Source organism: Astyanax mexicanus, chromosome 14 (assembly GCF_023375975.1).
Source record: "Astyanax mexicanus isolate ESR-SI-001 chromosome 14, AstMex3_surface, whole genome shotgun sequence".
Taxonomy (NCBI): Eukaryota; Metazoa; Chordata; class Actinopteri; order Characiformes; family Acestrorhamphidae; genus Astyanax; species Astyanax mexicanus.
Window position 1 is genome coordinate 3,556,832 of NC_064421.1, and position 20,743 is coordinate 3,577,574.

General features: G+C 36.3%; 1 protein-coding gene across 1 annotated transcript; it reads left to right on the plus strand.

The window, feature by feature from the left end:
• The first annotated feature begins 2,082 nt into the window (after positions 1–2,082).
• gja1a (gap junction protein alpha 1a) lies at positions 2,083–7,012 on the plus strand. Its single transcript, XM_007233652.4, has 2 exons — positions 2,083–3,274; positions 4,856–7,012. The coding sequence occupies exon 2, from the start codon at positions 5,302–5,304 to the stop codon at positions 6,379–6,381; it is 1,080 nt and encodes a 359-aa protein (XP_007233714.1). The 5' UTR covers positions 2,083–3,274; positions 4,856–5,301; the 3' UTR covers positions 6,382–7,012.
• The last annotated feature ends 13,731 nt before the right edge of the window (positions 7,013–20,743 follow it).

Below are 20,743 nucleotides of genomic sequence, written 5' to 3' on the forward strand. Positions count from 1 at the left end.
CTAAAATCTGAAATAAATGTAAAAAATGTGATTTAAGTTATAACCACTGTGTTGTGATTTTTGAAAATCTTCCTTCAGACAGTAAGATTGTTTTTTGGTTTTATAAATTCATAAATAAGAATTATAAATAGGTGGATTAAAAACCTCTGGAATATAATCAAGAGGAAGATTGATGATCACAAACCATCAAACCACCAAACTGAACTGCTTGAATTTTTGCACCAGGAGTAAAGCAGCATAAAGTTATCCAAAAGCAGTGTGTAAGACTGGTGGAGGAGAACATGATGCCAAGATGCATGAAAACTGTTATTAAAAAACAACCAGGATTATTCCACCAAATATTGATTTCTGAACTCTTAAAACTTTATGAATATGAACTTGTTTTCTTTGTATTATTTGAGGTCTGAAAGCTCTACATCTTTTATGTTATTTTAGTAATTTCTCATTTTCTGTAAATAAATGCTCTAAATGAGAATATTTTTATTTGGAATTTGGGAGAAATGTTGTCTGTAGTTTATAGAATAAAACAACAATGTTCATTTTACTCAAACATAAACCTATAAATAGCAAAACTGAAACTGATTCAGAAACTGAAGTGGTAGAATTGTGTGGAAATGCCTGAATATTATAGAGCAGCAACAGCTGGAATTCATACATTTCCACTGAAAAAAAGTTTTGCATAAAATTAAAAAGTACATTTTGGCTTTTTTCTGGGTTTTTTTGTATTGTTTCAATACATACAAAGCAAATAATGGTGCAATAATTTTATGGAAGAGTTTCAGGGGTGCCAACACTTTTAGCCATTTCTTTTTAAATAAATTAATAGATGAACTATTAAAAATATTAATGCGGAAGTGCATTAGTGCAATAGAATGGCACCATCTGCTGGCAGAGTCCCAGTAACACAGCAGAGTTTGGAGTAACAACTGTCAGAAAAATCAGAAGAAAAAGATATTCCATGTCTTCCTTGCTCAAAGTAATTTAATTTATAATAGATTCTTTTATTATAATTGATTTTTATGTTTGTAGACAGATAGGTAGGTGGGGGCCAGATCATTCAATGTTTTTTATTTATTAATCCTACATTATAAATGAGTAGTGAAGTGATCTATCAGACTATGAAGGAACACATAAGGAATCATGTAGTAACTTAAAAACAGTGTTAAACAAACCAAAATTAGGAGTATTTAGATGCTCTTATCCGGGGAGCTGTTTGTTAACTTGTGGTTTCTGATGCTGGTAACTCTGATTAACTTATCCTGTACAACAGAGGAAACTCTCGCTCTTCCTTTCCAGTTTTATCATTATAATGTTTTTCATGGTCTTTGTGGCGACGTTCATTTGTTCCTAAATTTAAATTTTTTTTCTTTACTTAGTTGAATAGTATTATAGTATAATATGTATAATCTGGATTAGAACATTACTCAAATATTCACTATTCACTGTATACCTGTAACTCTACCTCTTCACTACTTTACTTTAACTGATGCTCTCAAACACTTTATTAAGAGACAAGAAATTCAAGTAATTAACTCTTGATGAGTTCAGCACAGCTGTTAACTGAAAGCCTGAATTCCAGGTGACTCTACCTCATAAAGCTGACTGAGAAAATCCAGCAGAGATGTTCAAAACTGATCATCTAAACAAGAGGAGATACTTTAAAGAATCTAAAATATAATAGATAATATATCTATTATTATAATATAATTTCATGTTTTTCTCCATATTTTTTTAAAAGAATAAAAATCTAAATAAAAATCAGAATATCATTGAAAATACACTTTATTGCAGTGATTCAGTTTAAAATGTGAATCTCATATATTATATAGATGTGTTAAACACACAGAGAGTGATCTATTTTAAGCGTTTATTTCTTTTATTGTTGATGATTGTGATTAAAATTAAAAACCCAAAAATCTGTGTCTCAGAAAATTTGATTATTATATAATAAGACCAATTGGTATTTTTGGCAGTGTGGGCAGTGTGCCAAGTCCTGCTGGAAAATGAAATCCACATCTCTATAACATTTGATGACATGTCTCTCCAAACCATCACTGATTGGTGGAAACTTCACACTGTGTGTCTCTCCACTCTTCCTCCAGACTCTGATCCCTTGATTTACTTTAAATGAAATGTAAAATTTACTGATGATCAGTGATGGTTTGGAGAGACATGTCTGTCATCTGCTGGTGTTGATCCACTGTTTTATTATCAAGTCTAAAGTCAGTGCAGTTTTGTTTTTCCACAAAATCTTACAGCACTTCATATCTTACAGCTTCCCTCTGCTACTGACAACTTTTATAGAGATGCAGATTTCATTTTCCAGCAGGACTTGGCACACTGCCAAAATTACCAATTGGTCTTATTCATAGACTGTGTATAGCTGGACAGAGCATCGTCTCTCAAAAGTGAAGCCACCACAGGTCGGGCGCCCCCTGCTGTTCGGCTGCAGAAAGCTGTGTAACTCCACCCATCCCCATAGGTTTCAATGGCAAAACAGACAACTTTCAATCACGTTTTTTCTAATATACTGTAATTCTACCTCCATTATTTAAATGCAGCAGCTAGTGTAGCCTCTGCTTATATTGTTAAATTTTTATATCCCCACAGAATTCGGTTTTTAAAACTTTATTCAGCTCTATTCTAAAAGGTGTGGTTATTGTAAAAGGGCTGGTTATGGGCGGGATCAATAACAGACCGTCAGCTCCGCTCCGCCCCGCTCTGCAGTCTGTGACCGCGAGGCAGCCCTCAGGGGCGGGGTTATTTAAATGAGTAGGCGGTCTCTCCACAGTCTTTCTCCCTCCTCTGGTCTCTACTGCGCAGACTCTGGTCTCTGAATCGCCAAAATGGCGGAAGATTTTGGCTTCATTTTCATTGAATGAATGGGAACGGCGACAAGGCGTCCATCTTTATATACAGTCTATGGTCTTATTATATAATATTCTAACTTTTTTGAGACACTGATTTTTGGGTTTACATTAGCTGTAAGCCATACTCACCAACAATAAAAGAAATGCAACTCATGCAGTGCTGAGTCTCGGCCGGCAGGTGTCGCTGTTTCGCTGCTGCAGACAGAGCTCTGCTCCTGCAGGCTGGAATCAGATGACCACAAACTTTTTCCACTCTGACTCTGAACTGTGGGATGGATGGAAAACGGCGTGTTTATGGCCTGTAGTCCAGCAGCCCTCCGGACTGAGGGTCTGTGTGTATCTGTGGATATTGGAGAGGACTTTTATGATGAGAGGAGAGCTGAGGGTTTAGGAGATCTCTTCAGGTGAGTCTGAGAAGGTGTGAGAAGATCTGAGTTGGAGATGGTGCTGCTGGGGCTGTGGATAGAACTGCTACTCACAGCTTTGATTATTCTTAGGACGTTTATAAGACGTATATAACCTGTTTAATCTGTTTAGATTTAGGTTGGTGTAGTTTATCAGATGTTTAAATGCCAGTTTAGAGTTTGAGTGTACACTAACTTACATTATAACCCTACTAGAGATGTTCAGACTTAGTTAAAGGAGAACTCCAGTGTGAAATGGACTTGTGGGTTGTAGTGAAACGTTATAACTATTAGTAACTTTTCTCAAATAGCTCAACTCTGTTCTCCTCCAGAATTCCCATATACAGCACTTTTAGCCAATTCTCCCAACAGGCTCACAATGCTAGTGATAAGGGCATAGAGTTACCCATACAAATAAATCACTATTTATACACTACTAACTAACTCAAAGTTGTGGAAAAAATAAGGGTCCTACAACTAATTTATAATTATGAAATGCTAAGTCATAATTATGAGATGCTTAGTGATTATTATAAAATACTAAGTCATAATTATGAGATACTATGTCTGGAGGTATTATGTCATAATGATGACTCGGCATATCATTATGACATAATACCTCCAGACATAGTATTATGACGAACTATCTTATAATTAAGAGTTACTATCTCATAATTTTGACTTAGCATCCCATAATCATAATTTAGCATTTCATAATTATAACTTAGTATCTCACAATTATGATAAACTATCTCATAATTATGACTAAGCATAATAATTATGACTTATTATCTCATAATTATAATTTAGCATCTCATAATTATGACTTATGAAATTATGACTTAGCATATAATTATGACTTAGCATCTCATAGTTATGATTTTGCATCTCATAATTATGACTTATTGTCTCAGAATTATGACTAAGCATTTCATAATTATGACTTACTATCTCATAATTATGACTAAATTGGTAAGGGTATTTTTATGGAGTTAATTTTGAAAGGTTTTATACTGTAAAATAAAAGGGGACATATAAGCTGCTGCTGGCTACTCCAGTTTTACACTGAGCGCTTACCTCATGTTAGTGTTAGCTTGTGCTAAATGTTAAATAGAAAATAGAAACACAAAACTCATTATTTGACAGTATTTACATTTCCATCATTTGCTGACTTGCAACGGACAGTAGGTACAGATCCCTCCCTCAGATGAAGTCTGCTGGCTAATCCTGCTGTGTACTGTTCTCATTCAGCAGACCAAAATGGCATTTCTTCAATTGATCTAGTGGGCGGGGCTCTGGTGAGGGTTGACAGGTGAGGGGTGGAGCCAGGGTGGTTCTTTGCAGGTTTCCTTATTGTGATGTCACAATAAGGGAGGTGCATTCAAACGACCCATAAAAGCAAATGATTCCTGACACCAAACTTTCAGCTTAAGGAAATACAAAAGCATGCAAAAAGTTAGTTTTGCATAATATGCGCCAAGAGTATTTGTATAGTCAAAAACAAAAGGTAAATTCTTTACTGTTTAAACAAGTTACCAGATGTTTGCTTAAGATTTTTGCTGTTTGCTGCATTTCCTCAAGGTGTTCCTGAACACCCCGTTCCTAAAGGCCCTGTTCCAGAAGGCGCCATTCCTGAAGGCTCTGTTCCTGAAGGGGCCACCCCTCAAGGCCCCATTCCTAAAGGCCCCATTCCTGAAGGCCCCATACCTGAAAGCCCCATTTCTGAAGGTGACACTCCTCTTGCCCCTGTTGGAGACCCTGGAACTGGTCCTTGAAGGCCCTGTTCCTGAAGGTGCCATACCGGAAGGCCTCATTCCTGAAGTCCCCGTACCTGAATGTGCTATTCCTGAAGGCCTCATTCCTGAAAGCGCCATACCTGAAGGCCCTGTTCCTGAAGGTGCTATACCGGAAGGCCTCATCCCTGAAGTCCCCGTACCTGAAGGCGCCATTCCTGAAGGCGCTATACCTGAAGGCGACGCTTCTGTTGCCCCTGTTGGAGACCCTGGAACGTCCCTCAGGTCCTCAGCATGGGCGACTGGAGCGCCTTGGCGAAGCTGCTAGACAAGGTCCAGGCGTACTCCACGGCCGGTGGCAAGCTGTGGCTCTCCATCCTCTTCATCTTCAGGATCCTGGTCCTGGGCACGGCCGTGGAGTCGGCCTGGGGGGACGAGCAGTCCGCGTTCGAGTGCAACACCCTGCAGCCGGGCTGCGAGAACGTCTGCTACGACAAGTCCTTCCCCATCTCCCACGTTCGCTTCTGGGTGCTCCAGATCATCTTTGTGTCAGTGCCCACCCTGCTCTACCTCAGCCACGTCATCTACCTCATGCACAAGGAGGAGAAGCTGAAGAGGAAGGAGGAGAGGCTGAGGGAGATCCAGAGCAAGGGAGGTGACGTGCAGGCGTACCTGAAGAAGATCCAGTCCAAGAGGTTCAAGTATGGCCTGGACGAACCGGGCAAGATCAAGATGCGAGGGGGCTTGTTTTATACCTACATCACGAGCATCGTGCTGAAGTCGGTCTTCGAGGTGGGGTTCCTGCTGGTGCAGTGGTACCTGTACGGGTTCCGGTTGGCAGCGGTTTACACCTGCGAGAGGTTCCCCTGCCCGCACCGGGTCGACTGCTTCCTCTCTCGCCCTACGGAGAAGACGGTGTTCATAGTGTTCATGCTGGTGGTTTCTCTGATCTCGCTGGCTCTAAACGTCTTCGAGTTCTTCTCCGCCTTCTTTAAGAGGATGAAGGACCAGATAAAAGAGTCGGAGAGACAGTTCGAACTCAGCAGCGACATCACGCCATGCTCTGGCGACATGTCCAGCTACACCTACTACAACCACTGCTCCGCCCCCGCGTCCAACCTGGGCTACAACCTGGACACGGCGGATAAATCCAACTCCTCAGACAATTTCGACAAGCAAGCGAACGAGCAGAACTGGACCAATTACAGCACAGAACAGAACCAGCTGGGCCAGAGAGACTACCTCCAGCCCCAGCCGTTCACTTACCCGGAGAAGATGAGTCTGGGAAAGGACCTCATGCTCCTCAAACAGCTGGAGCCTCGACCTCAGAGTCGCTCCAGCAGCCGGGCCAGACCCGACGACCTGGACATCTGAGAGCGTAGTCTTCTTCTAGTTCGGGGTGTAAAATAGAAAATATTCAATTATATATTGGTGTCAGAAGTGGTTCATTTAGTAGCAGTGTTGTACTCTACAGCTGGATCCTGCTGTTCTTTAATGTTTTTTCATTCAGATTTTATCAATAGGGTACGTTTTTATACTATGACTATACTAGTTGTTCAAAGATTTGATGCTTTGCTCACAGTATCACAATATATTGCAGTATATTCAATTGCAACTCCTGTTTTTGCCAAATATGTGTTTTGCTAATCCCTGGTGATACTTATGGTTATATACAGCTCTGGAAATAATTAAGAAACCACTTAAATGTCTGAATCAGTTTCTCTGATTAATGCAAAGAAAACAAAACATATTCAAAAGTTTTAAGAGTATAGAAATCAACATTTGGTGTACTAATCCTGGTTTTTAATCAGTTTTATGCATCTTGGCATCATGTTCTCCTCCACCAGTCTTACACACTGCTTTTGGATAACTTTATGCTGCTTTACTCCTGGTGCAAAAATTCAAGAAGTTCAGCTAGGTTTGATGGCTTGTGAGGTTTTCAATTTGGTAAAATCAAAGAAACAGATCATTTTTAAGTGTTTTTTTTTCAGAGCTATATATATATGTATATATATATATACATATATATATATATAAAATATAAATAAAACATGAGAAGAGTGGGGTCTGAATTATATAGTACATCACTGCTATCTTGTGTTCAGATTTTAAACACAGCATAAATGAATAAAAAAAATGTTTTAAATAAACAATATACTATTATAAAATATAATATAACAATACTTTGATATATTGATATATTTCCTAACACCCCATCTAGTAAGATGCTGAACTTTTTAAAATTTAAAAGGCTCATATCCTGCATTCTCCAGTGCCTCCTTCTAATGTGGGTGTGTTTTTTTTTTTACCAAAAACTGTTGTAGTTTCTGATTTTTACATGATTATGGTCATTTTTAGGTATGCTTTTTTTGAACTGTTTCTGTTACTGTACCTTTAAGACTGATATATGCAAACAACCTTTGCTCTAATTGGCTACCCTTATTTAAAATGCTATAGGTGTGTTGTTTTTTAGTTAATACAACACTGGCTGTTTATACAGGTAACTTTAAATACACTGATTTGCCAAAACATTAGTACCACTGACAGGTGAGGTGGAAAACACTGATTACCTTCACCTTTACTGTGGATATATTAGGCAACACCCTAGCAACCACCTAGCAAATGCTTAGCAACATCATAGCAACCACCACAGACACCATAGCAACACCTTAGCAACCACCTAGCAACTGCTTAGCAACATTATAGTAACCACCACAGACACCATAGCAACACTTTAACAACCACCTAGCAACCACCTAGCAACTGCTTAGAAACATTATAGTAACCACCACAGACACCATAGCAACACGTTAGCAACCACATAGCGACTGATTAGCAACATCATAGCAACCACCACAGACACCTTAGCGACACCTTAGCAAGCACCTAGCAACTGCTTGGCAACATCATAGTAACCACCACAGACACCATAGCAATGACTTAGCAACCACCTAGCAACTGCTTAGCAACATTATAGTTACCACCACAGACACCTTAGCGACACCTTAGCAAGCACCTAGCAACTGCTTAGCAACATCATAGAAACCACCACAGACACCATAGCAACGCCTTAGCAACCACCTAGCAACCCCTTAGCAACCACCTAGAAACTGCTTCGCAACACCGTAGCAACCACCATGGATACCAATGCCTTAGCCACCACCTAGCAACACCTTAGCAGCACCATAGCAACCACCATGGATACCATAGCAACGCCTTAGCAACCACCTAGCAATTGCTTAGCAACATCATAGGAACCACCACAGACACCATAGCAACACCTTAGCAACCACCTAGCAACTGCTTAGCAACATCATATAAACCACCACAGACAGCATTGCAACACCTTAGCAGCCACCTAGCAACACCTTAGCAACCATCTAGCAACTGCTTAGCAACACCATAGATACCATAGCAATGCTATAGCAACAACCTAGAAACACCTTAGCAACAACACAGCAATTTTACAGATACCATAGCAACACCTTGTAATCATTTAGAAACAACATAGCAACCACCATAGTGAATAGGGCTAAATTACTTGCTGTTTTTGGAGGTCACTTTACATACATTGATTTGCCAAAACATTAGTACCACTGACAGGTAAGGTGGAAACATTGATTAGCTTTACCTTTACTGTAGATGTATATTAGGCAGCAAGTGAACCGTCAGTTATTGATGCTAATGATAAGTGTTGAAGCAGGAAAAATAGAGGAGTAAGAATTTTAGACACTTTAACAAGAGCCAATCTGTGATGTTCTAGGCAATGGTTGGGTCAGAACATCTCCAGAACATCAGGCAGGTCTTGTGAGCTGTTCCTGGTATGTATTGGTCAGTATCTTCCTGCAGCAGATGGTTCTAGAAGGTTCTGTATTTCACCAAACATGGTTCCAGTACTGTTACGAGTCTGTTTGCTTAGAGTAGAGTGCAATATAAAACATATCAACAAAACTCTAAGCCATGTTTTATTGTTGTAAATAGTATTTTAGTAGTTTTTTATTGTGCTAATAAATAAACAGATACTTTATTGAATTTAGAATTAATTCTAACATTTAAAAACTCATGCAACTTTACAGTGGAGATAAAGTTCTACCAAAGAATCAGTACAATGGTGCTGGGGTCACTGCTGGACACAGATTTGGTCTAGATTTGGACAATATATTGACGTTTTATTGTATTGTGATACATTTTGTAATCGCATAGAACAGCGATTCTCAACTGGTGGGTTGGAACATAAAAAATTAAAAATTAAAAATAATAAATGCTCATCTGATTTTGTACTCGTCTTTTATATTGGATGGAAAAAAGGAGACAGAGAGTTTTTTACTAATGTATTCTGAATGCAGAGATAGGCAAAGAAGTGAAATATTTAATTTTACTGTAGTACATTTTATACATTTAGATGTCATGTTTCTCCTCAGTTTCTTTTTTTAAAAATGCTCTTAAATTCACTTTGCATGCATACAGCTCTGGAAAAAAATGAAGAGAGCACTTCAGTTTCTGAATCAGTTTCTCTGATTTTGCTATTTATAGGTTTATGTTTGAGTAAAATGAACATTGTTGTTTTATTCTATAAACTACAGACAACATTTCTCCCAAATTACAAATAAAAATATTCTCATTTAGAGCATTTATTTGCAGAAAAGGCGAAATACCTGAAATAGTGAAAGAGATCTCAAATAATGCAAAGAAAACAAGTTCATATTCATAAAGTTTTAAGAGTTCAGAAATCAATATTTGGTGGAATAATCCTGGTTTTTAATCACAGTTTTCATGCATCTTGGCATCATGTTCTCCTCCACCAGTCTTACACACTGCTTTTGGATAACTTTATGCTGCTTTACTCCTGGTGCAGAAATGAGGAAATTTGCTGTGATATAGATTTTTGCCATATCATTTAGCCCTTATATTAATATCTGTTTAGAATATATGGTATTTCAGTACTGCAGTTTAACCCATTATGCTCTGTGAGTTTTATGACACCCTCAAGATAACTAACTATAAAATACATAATACATGATTTGTTCTAAAGTCATATCAGTATCTCTGAGGAGTGAAATGAAAAACACCTTAACACCTTTAGACCTAAATTCATTATTTTATAATGTTCTGCATTGTAGAATAATACTAAACTCATCCAAACTATAAAGAAAAATATATTGAATTATTTAGTAAACTAACAACAAACCAGAATATGTTTTATATTTTATATTTTCCCAATAGCACATTGCTTTGAACATCTCTGCTGGATTTTCTCAGTGAATTTTATGAGGTAGAGTCACCTGGAATTCAGGCTTTCAGTTAACAGCTGTGCTGAACTCATCAAGAGTTAATTACTTGAATTTCTTGTCTCTTAATAAAGTGTTTGAGAGCATCAGTTAAAGTAAAGTAGTGAAGAGGTAGAGTTACAGGTATACAGTGAATAGTGAATATTTGAGTTTGTTCTAATCCAGGTTATTAGAAGAACCTAGAGCTTTGAAAGTATCCTTTAGTGCAGTCATCACAAAGACCATCAAAAACTTTATAATGATGAAACTGGTACTCATCAGGACCGCCCCAGGGTACGTTCATCAGAGTCAACAGCCTCAGAAACCGCAAGTTAACAGCTCCTCAGATAGGAGCATCTAAATACTTCTTCACAGAGTATTTTGGTTTGTTTAACACTGTTAAGTTACTACATGATTCCTTGTTATGATCAGTTATGATCAGTCTTTGTGTCCGATGCTGATAAATGGTTATTGATTAGGTATTGGTTTATATAAGTATGATCCCAGTATCACTGTGCCTCCCTGAAGTTTTCTGTAAGCTGTGTTTTGTTGTATCAGTGTGTAAAGAATGCTGTAGTAGTTGTGATCTGAAGGGACTGATAGTGGAATGATAGTAATAATAGTATTGCACAGTTTGCACTACGTTTGCTTCACGCTGATGTTGAAACTCAGTGTGGGCGAACCAGAGACGTTATTATGTTCATTAAAAAAGGACTGATAGTGAAATCTGTTGTGTAAGTGTCCTTTAACCCAGTTACACTCCACTGTTCAGTTTCATCACTGTTCACTGTGTAAAACTTACAGGGGGACGTGTTCAGTCCCACAGCAGAGAGCTGAACGTTCTCCTGCACGTCTGCTGGAGGTTAGGAGAGCCGCGTGAGGCGTCGTACTGGTTCTTCACTGTGTTCATGTATGATGTGTTACGACCGCTGTTCGAATTTTTTTTCTTGTGTGCTCTTGGTGCTATATGTGTGTTTAGTTTTTAGTTGCAGGACCAAGATTGGCCACCAGGGGCACTCTAAAACAAGACAAAAAAAAAAAAAACGATGATTTTATGATTTCAGGGAGGAGCATAGGCGAAAAATAACAAATAAAACCAGCTAACAAACAAGGACAACTAACTGAACCTGCCAAAATAAAGACATAAAAACAAAATACACAAACTACCCTGACTCACTTTCACTAAAACAGAAGAAAAAAGTAGCAAAAAATGGTACTCACCCCGTACTTTACCCAAAGAATAATGTGAACTGTAACAAAAACTAAAACAAACAGAATACAAAATGGAGATGCCGGGTTGGTCTGAGCATAGACGTCATATACACAGATGCCGCATAGCCTGCTCCAACGTGTAAGCGTGGCGGCCATATTGGAAGAGGCAACCCTGCGCCCCCAGTGCATTAATTTACACTGAGGAAGGTGTTTGATTGTTGTTTTATTCTATAAACTACAGACAATATTTATCCCTAATTCCAAATAGAAATATTCTCATTTAGAGCATTTATTTGCAGAAAATGATCTATCTATAAAAATAAATATATAATGTCTATATAGTATGTATATAATTTGTGCATTCATGTGTATATTTATATATGTGTATGTATGTACATATAAATAAAAATTAATTAATTATTAATTTATACACTTATTAATATGGCATACCATATGTCTGTCTTTGTTAAAGAGCATAAAACAAAGTATTTCAGAATTAAAGCTCATATTTGTAATGGGTACATGCTGTTTGTAACAAACCAAATTATAAGATTATTATAAGTGTATTTTACACCTTCCTCAGTGTAAATTAATGCACTCATGGCGCAGGATTGCCTCCTCCAATATGGCGGCCACGCTGACATGCCGGCTCCAATAGACAGCGTCAGTCGATGCGGCGTCTATATATATTGTATCTATGCCCTGAACGTCTCCTAGGTCAGGTTTTTTCTTGTCCTTTTATAGAATGTGCCCCTGGTGGCCAATCATGGTCCTGCTACTAGAAACTAAACTCCTGTAGTCTGATCTAGAGTTCTGTAGTCCCGCGGGACTTGCGGGACCCATCAGAATATCTTGTGGCATAATACAAGTAAGTCACAGGCAGCAATCTCGTCCTGTATTTCCTATTTTGTAGCGCTATTTAAAGACCCAAAAATACATTGTTGTGTACTACTACCGACTTCAGAAAACATTACTTTTTATGTACACACAGAGCTGCTGGCATGTTTCCTCTTTTCATGTTTGTTGAATGCGGAATATGGAGCTAGAGTTTATTTCCCCCATTAACTCTCACTTACTAATTAGCTTTTGTTCTTAATGGCTTTATTTTTTCTCCTTACTTTACTTTTTTTACTTTTTTTTTACTTGAAGTACTTTTTAAATCAGGACTTTAAAAAACAAATTACTTAAAGAGTAAAAAGCTTGAGTTGATACTTTTTACAGATTTTTTTTTAAAAACCTGAGTATCTACAACATACTTCTACATACAGAGTAATTAATGAGATAAATACTTTTGTCACCTTTGGAAATATGTTGTGAGTATAACTCTGATGAAACAGATCCACGTCTGCCCGAGTTTCCATTACAGACGGAGGATTTTAGAGCTTCAGCTTCGTTTTTTTCGCTTTTTAATGTTTTTTCCACTGAGGGACGGATGCCAGCATGGAGGACTCCTGTTCTCTGCAGAACCCTGAGCCAGCACACACACACACACACACTCAGACAGTGAATTCAGACAGCAGTACTGTAGCTTCAGTATCGTCTCTCGGCTCACAGTTTCATAAAGCAGCAGATCGATGGCCTGCTCTGATAAATGGGAGCTTTTTCAGAGTCAGAAATTAACAGGAGGTAATGATATTCAGCTTTTTCTCTGTTCTCAGACTTTTTCCTATTTATCCACCCGACTAAATGAAAACACATGTCGGCTCTGAGCTCTGCCAGCCATGTGGGCCTCGCTCTGAGAGGAAGAACGCAGGCGTTTGAAGTACGAACTCCCACTAAACTCAGACATGCATGGAAAATTTGAGCTGATTTCGGGTATGTGTATAAATGCTGCTCTGCAATTTATTTATTTATACATGTACGATAGCAATCTGAAATAAAATGAAGGTTCCTGGATAGTTTAGACTTCTAGGAACAGACACTATGCTTCACATTTCTAAAATATTTGTGTATTAAAAACAGGCAAATTTGTTGTTTCCTACAATTAAACATTATCATGCTTACAGTTTTCAGATTTACATTTTAATATTAGATAAAGAAAACAAATATAATAAATATAATATAAAAAGGTGTTTTGAATGATAATTGAATGTATTAAGGGAAACAGCCTTTCCAAAACAACCTGTCCCAATGTAAAAAAAAAAAAAAAAAAAAACTATGTGTCCCTAAGGCTATGTTCACATTACAAAAAAGCCACATTTATCAAATCAGATTTTTTTGGTTCAGATCTTGATGGTTCACATTCACAAATGTAAGTGATCTGTATCTGTGTGTAATGTAAACAAATCTGTCCCTGAAATGCATTTTATTCTTAAACATGATAAAAAGTGTTCTAAATCACAGATAATTATTAAAAATGAGCTTGTATTACTTTATGCACCTCCTTTTTTCTGTACTGCTCTAACATCTGAGTTGCTGTTTTTTTTTTTGTCCAGTGCAGTGGGCGGGGCTAAGCTCCTCCTCCTAAATTTCATTGGCTGATTTATGTTCTATTCTAATGGACAACAGGTCTCAACTACTAGTGCTCTGTGCAACAAAATATTTGAAACAAAAACAAAAAGAAAATGCATGATGTGCAATTGTAATTGATGCAGGTTCTGTAAAGGTTAAATGTATAATAAACCTAAGGATCAAAGGGTTAATCGTAGTTTTGAGAAGAATTAGAGTCTAGCAGTGCAGATTTGCTTTATAAGACTCAGACGTGGCGTACATATTATGAAATCCCTCCTCTTTATAAGAAGCAATCTCATTAAATCTGTGAAAAGCATGTAAACATGTGATACAGAATCTCTGGCATTTTTTAGAGGTGAACTTGTTTGTGTGCTTCGGGTCATTGTCCTGCTGCAGAGCCCATGTACACCTGTGCTTAAGGTCACAAACTGATGGACGGACATTCTTTTTCCGTTTTTTCTGGTAGACAGCAGAATTCGCAACACCGTCACACTACCACCACCATGTTTTACGTTTAGTATGAAATTATGTTTTAGTTTTATACCAGATGTAACGGGACTCACACCTTCCAAAAAGTCCCACTGTTTTCACACAGAGCCAGGTTGGTTTAAATAGCTATTTTCCCTTAATAAATTAAATCATAATTTAAAAACTGTTTTTTGTATTTACTCAGGTTATATTTTGTCTAATATGCAACAGTTTTAGGCACCAAAGCAAGTTACACTAATCCATTTATCTCAGCAATATGAGTGTTTTTACATGAAAAAACACCACATATGATTTGAACAGATTTAAATAAACATAAATCCAGTAAAACGTAACAAGGAATTCTCATTTTTAACTATAAGTATGTTTTATATCCTGTGAGTTAAGCTAAAGAACAAAATGTACAGATTCCAGATTTCTCCTCAGCCAGCATGAGTTTATTATGTTCAGTTCCGTCAGCAGCTCACCTGATTTACCACATTTACCAAAATTTACCAAACCAGGTGTTGATTTATATGATAAGAACTAGAAATAACTCTATTAAACTCAGATGAGGAGGAGAGATTAGGAGATGTTTTAATAGTTTTAAGGAAAACAGGGCTTTAAAAGTTGCTCTGCTTTTTGTAAAACTGCTGTTTGTATTTATTGTAATGCTGTAATGTGTTTAACTAAGCTAATAATCACTTACTGCACAGATGCAAAGCTTTTTCTTTACTGAAATTCCCACAGGTGCCTAAAACATTTGCACGGTACTGTAAATATGGGTTAAATGTATAATAAGCTTAGGAATCAAAGGGTTAATCATAGTTTTGAGAAGAATTAGAGTCTAGAGGTGCAGATTTGCTATATAAGACTCAGACGTGGCGTTAGAACAGATGATCAAAGCCGGACTGTAGGGCAGCTTTGTGAAATCCCTCCTCTTTATAAGCAGCAATCTTATTAAATCTGGGAAAAGCATGTAAACATGTGATACAGAATCTCTGGCATTTCAGCCCAGCTCTGAGTCTGTGTTTATTCTTCACGCTGTGGCGGATTCCTCTCTGCCAGAGACCACCATAATTACACGTCTTAAAACTGCACTCAGAGAGCTGCATGCTGGGTTCTGCTCTGGCAGCATGAGGTACGCTCTAAGAAAAGCCTGTTCTTTCTCTTTCATTATGAGTCTGAATGGACTGAAGAATCACACTGTGATAGATAGATATCAAAATCTTTTTTTTTTCTGATTAGAATTTTTGTCTTACTAAGCATCATAAGTGTGAGATAGTTTTACTTATTTTAGAAATATGATATTATTTAGACTCACTTAACACTTTCACCTTATTTAAGTAATTTTAAGTCAAGTTATTCAGATTTTTTGTACAAAGATTTTTTGCTCACTTTTTTTTGCTTAATTTAAGCATTTATGTCTCAATTTACGTACATTTTGTCTAGTTTTTGCCAATGGATTGTTTGCAGTGAAGATAGATAGATAGATAGATAGATAGATAGATAGATAGATAGATAGATAGATAGATAGATAGATAGACTGCAAAAAATATAAAAAATATTCATCTTAGCAAGTCAAATTATCTAATTTCAAAGCAATTTTTTTTCTCTGATTAGAATTTTTGTCTCACTAAGCATAAAAAGTGTGAGCTTTACTTATTTTAGAAATATGATCTTATTTAGACTCACTTAACATTTTCACCTTCTTTTAAGTCATTTGAACTCAAAATAAGCACAAAAAGTTACTAGTCAAGTTTTTCAGATTTTTGTGTACACATTTAAGGCACAAAATAAGGAATTTTTGCTTGATTTAAGCTTATTTTACTCATTTTGATACTTTGTGATTGCTTAATAAGACCCAGAAGTAAGACTCAAATCAAGCAAAAATATTTAATTTTCTAGCTTAAATTTCTACACAAATATCAGAATGGTGAATTCTTGCGTTTATTTTGAGTTCAAATTACTTAAAATAAGGTGAAAAGTCTAAGTAAGACTGACTAACATAATTATTCCTAAAACAATCTTACATTTACAATCCTTAGTGAGACTAAAAATTCTTATTAGAGCAAGAAATAAGATTTATTGCTTTGAAACTAGATAATTTCACTTGATTTCGTTTTTGCAGTGTAGATAGATAGATAGATAGATAGATAGATAGATAGATAGATAGATAGATAGATAGATAGATAGATAGATAGATAGATAGATAGATAGATAGATAGATAGATAGCACAGTACGAAATATAAGACTAAGGAAGATTCTAACTTAGATTATTAATATTAACTATACCTTATCAGATATAAGTAAAAATAAAACATGTTGAATGAAAAATATATACATGAATATATAATTACAAAAATTATACAAGTTTTACAAGTTTTAAGAGATAGCAGGTATCAGCAGATTCAACAAATACTAAACATAAACCTGTGCAAGAATAGTATTTAAGTTAAGTGTGAGTAGTGTCCAGGAGTGTGAATATACAGGAAGTACCTTAAAGAGTCAACAGTGCCCAGGAGTTCAAATGTAGATTTCCAGGATTTGAGAACTTCCCAATAGTACTGCTCATATTTTAAGATGTTTATTGAGTGCAAATTCTTACTATATTTTTCGCACTATAAGGCACACTTAAAATCCTTTAATTTTCACAAAAATCAACAGTGCATTTTATAATCCGGTGCTCCTTATTGTATGAATTCTATCAGTCAGGTATTAAGGAGCAGTAAAGCCACTCTGCTGAAGTACAGAGTTATACAGGAGTTTCAGTTTATTTCTCCAGCACTAAGGCTGGAGCAGTATTAGCATTAGCCGCTAACCATGCTAAGCGCTAGCTCTTTCTGCGTGTTTGCCATGTTAAAACAAGCTACGTACAACAAAGCGCTAGCTGATAGCGCCCTGTGTTACTGGAACACTCAGGGTTCCTCAGTTTAGCACAATCGGGCAGCAATAACTAGCGCTAAGCAGCTAGCGCTGCTGCTAACCATGCTAAAAACACTGGCAATCTAAGCTAAGCTAAGCACTTTACTCACCCAAATAAACAGTTTTCAAGAGAGAAATATGTGTATATTAACATCCAGTGCTCATTTAATGACTTATCCTTTCTTTTACTATTTAATATTTTTTTTGTTCTTACTTTTTATATATATTTATTTTAATTAATTAATTTTATTTAGATTTTTATATTCTTACTTCATTATTATTAATTTTACCATTTCTTATCTCTCTCTCATTATTTTATTTTATCATTTACTTCTACTATAATTTTTTTTTCCTTTATTTTAAATGTTTTGTGTTAATTTATTATGGTAATTTTATGTAGATTTCCCTATCTCATATATATATATATATATATATATATATATATATATATATATATATATATATATATATATATATATATATATATATATATATATAAATTGTGTATTTATTTAATATTTTATCTATAAGTAATTTTTCCTATATTTCATTTCCTATATTATATTTCAATACCTTGTATAAAATAAATGCTTGGCTGCACCCTCAATGTACTCCAGAGTTAAAAAAAAAAAAAAAAATTACAATAATAATTATTAATTATCAATAATAATCAAACCTTTGGTTCAGTTTATGTTTTGAATTGGTTAGCTAGTAAACAAAATACGTCTAGTACCTAACATTCAATTGGCTACCAAATAAAATAGAAATAAAAGATGTTAAAGGACTAATAAGGATTTTATTTTCAGTAGAAAATGATAAAACGATCAGAATGTGTCAGCAGATATTAAGGTAGCTGTGCAGTAACTCACAGAAATCTGTGTGGGTGTGGCCAATGACTCCACCTGTGGCTCATTTGCTGACACTAACTCCGCCCCTAAGATTGCCAGGTTTAAAAAGACCAGTAAAGGTGCTGCAGCATGGAAGCTAGCAAACAAATCGTAGCTGCTACACCTCCTAAAGCCTCGGCATCTGTTCAAAAAGCTTAATAACCACAACCGGCATAATCATCAGCAGCGATTTCAACAGATAGAGAACACTTTGAGCCCAGAAGGACTACAAGACAGATGCTGAACTGCTTCTTTTCTCCTGAACAGGTTAGCTAGATACTTTAGCCAGGTCACAAATATGATTATATGTTGAACGATTCCTTATGTCCAAAACGAGTAATGATAAACCCTACAACCTTTAAGGGAGCTGAAAGGAGCTTTTATTTTATTTTAGCTAGCTAGCTAACTTTTCTGTTCCACCTTAAATGCTGCAGCCTCTGCCTTCCATCACACCATTTAAGGTGGAATGCGAAAGTTAGCTAGTTAGCTAGCTACTGAGACAAGCTACTAGCAATGTTTTTATCCTTGTTATAAGAAAAATGTCCATAAAACATTGATACTAACTTGCTAACCTGTGGTGCTTTTTTAGTGTTTAATTCCTGATCTAAGTGTTAACAGTTAAGCATTGAGCTGTTTGGCCAGGTGGCTCATATATTGGTCAATGTTGTGTGATTTTGAATGGTAGTGTTTTAATCTGGAAATTTGGTATCAAATTTCTAATTCACTGTGTTTAAAAAGTGCAGTTTTTAATTGTAAAATGTGTGTAAATGAGAATTTGTTTCGAGTTTTGGAGACTTCAGAAGAGGTTATAACCTATCTGTCTCAGTTTAAATAATTGTGCCTGTCATTTTAGTGTATTAACAATTGAAAAAAACTGTAATATTAATATAAATATGCATAATATTAATACAATGGTGTTTTTTTAGTGGAGCATTAGAACTGTGTTCTCAGGAATCAATCAAAGGAGTCAATCAAATCCTCACAGCATTGTTGTATCCAAAGTAGTGCTGGGTGGTATGACCAAAAATGTATATCACAGTATTTTTATTATTTTTAGTATTTTTTTTTTTTTTTGCATGGCTGGGCTTTAATTTAGTTTTGTAGGAGTACATATAATAATAGAAAAAACACTAAAGGTTTAAATTGAGGCATTTTGTCACACAAAATTACACAATATATGAAGACATCAGACTTTATTATCAGAAAAAACAGCTGAAGAATGTGAACAATAGCTGTTAGAAAGAAATACACCAAAAAACTTTAACTTTGCTTCCTTTACCATACTATTTGAATAAATAGTTCTTTGAATAAAGACGTTCTTTTTAAAACCATTTAGTAAAAGTTAATTAAAGATCAGGGGTCCCAATACTTTTGTCCACACAGTTCTGTAATCAGTCTTAATCACCTCAGTGTTGTTGTTTTATTATCTGAATGTAAGATCAGAGCTGTAATAAGTGTGTGTAATGGTAGCCAGTCTCTCAGTCCTGTTCCACAGCCTGTAAATCTGAGGCAGCCGGACATACCGCTCCGACTGGGAGCTTAATTAGAAACAGCTCGGCCCGTTTTCTCTGAGCACTCGGTACACTCAGCGGTGAGCCAGTGTATAAATAGTGGTATTGGAGTGTCAAACTTTGACAAATGGTCCATATTTCATCTCTTAAAAGTGATTTCTTTGTTGAACCAATGTTATCAAGTTGAGGAGTTAACTTACCGGCTGGTACACCTCTATTAAGTTAGTTAAAAGAGTTTAAAAACCTTAACATTTTATGAGTTTGTTGAGCTAACTAAAAAGGGGTTTCTAACAACTTTTATTAAGCTACGCATTTAAAGCTGATGTCCGTAAGTTTTGGGTTTTGGGGAATTTAGGGCTCTCTCTGGTGAGAGTGGGTTCACAGAGCATGCGGAAGAATCATTTTAAACTGGGCGGGTGTGATGCGGTCTCCTTTTTTAGAGCAGATGAATCCGATTCCAGGTTATGTTCAGTCAGAAACTTCGCTCCTTCGTTTCTTTGGTTTTACTTAGGCCTGTCACAATAACTACATTATCGACTTATCGTTCAATAAATAGACATGACCTCAATTATTTTAATAATCGTGATATCATCCATTGTGTTTGCACTTACAAAATGCACTTACTTTGTGTGGAGGCACAGAGAGACACTGACACACGGAGTGAATTAACTCAAAATGTACCTTTATTAGAAAAAAAAATGCCCTACATCAACATCCAAAAGAAACTTAAAGAAACATAGTAACGGCCAGGTGTGGCTCTATTTGCTTAACTTTAGTGTCTTAGGCTCATGTTGCCTTAGCTTGAGGCAGGGTCTGGTCTTTATGCCGGTTCAACGTGGGCCAGCTGGGACAGACCGGGGTTTGCCTGCCTCCTCACTTCGCAATGTGTGTATGTGTGTATGTGTGTCCTTAAAAGGGTCTAAAAATTCCAATAACATCGTTTATCGCAATAATTTCTGGGACAAAATATTGTTTGCAAACAATTGTTATTGTGACAGGCCTAGTTTTACTGCTAGG

Bases quoted from the DNA above. Each gene is read 5' to 3' on its own strand.
- gja1a (XM_007233652.4), top strand. From the start codon at position 5,302: ATGGGCGACTGGAGCGCCTTGGCGAAGCTGCTAGACAAGGTCCAGGCG.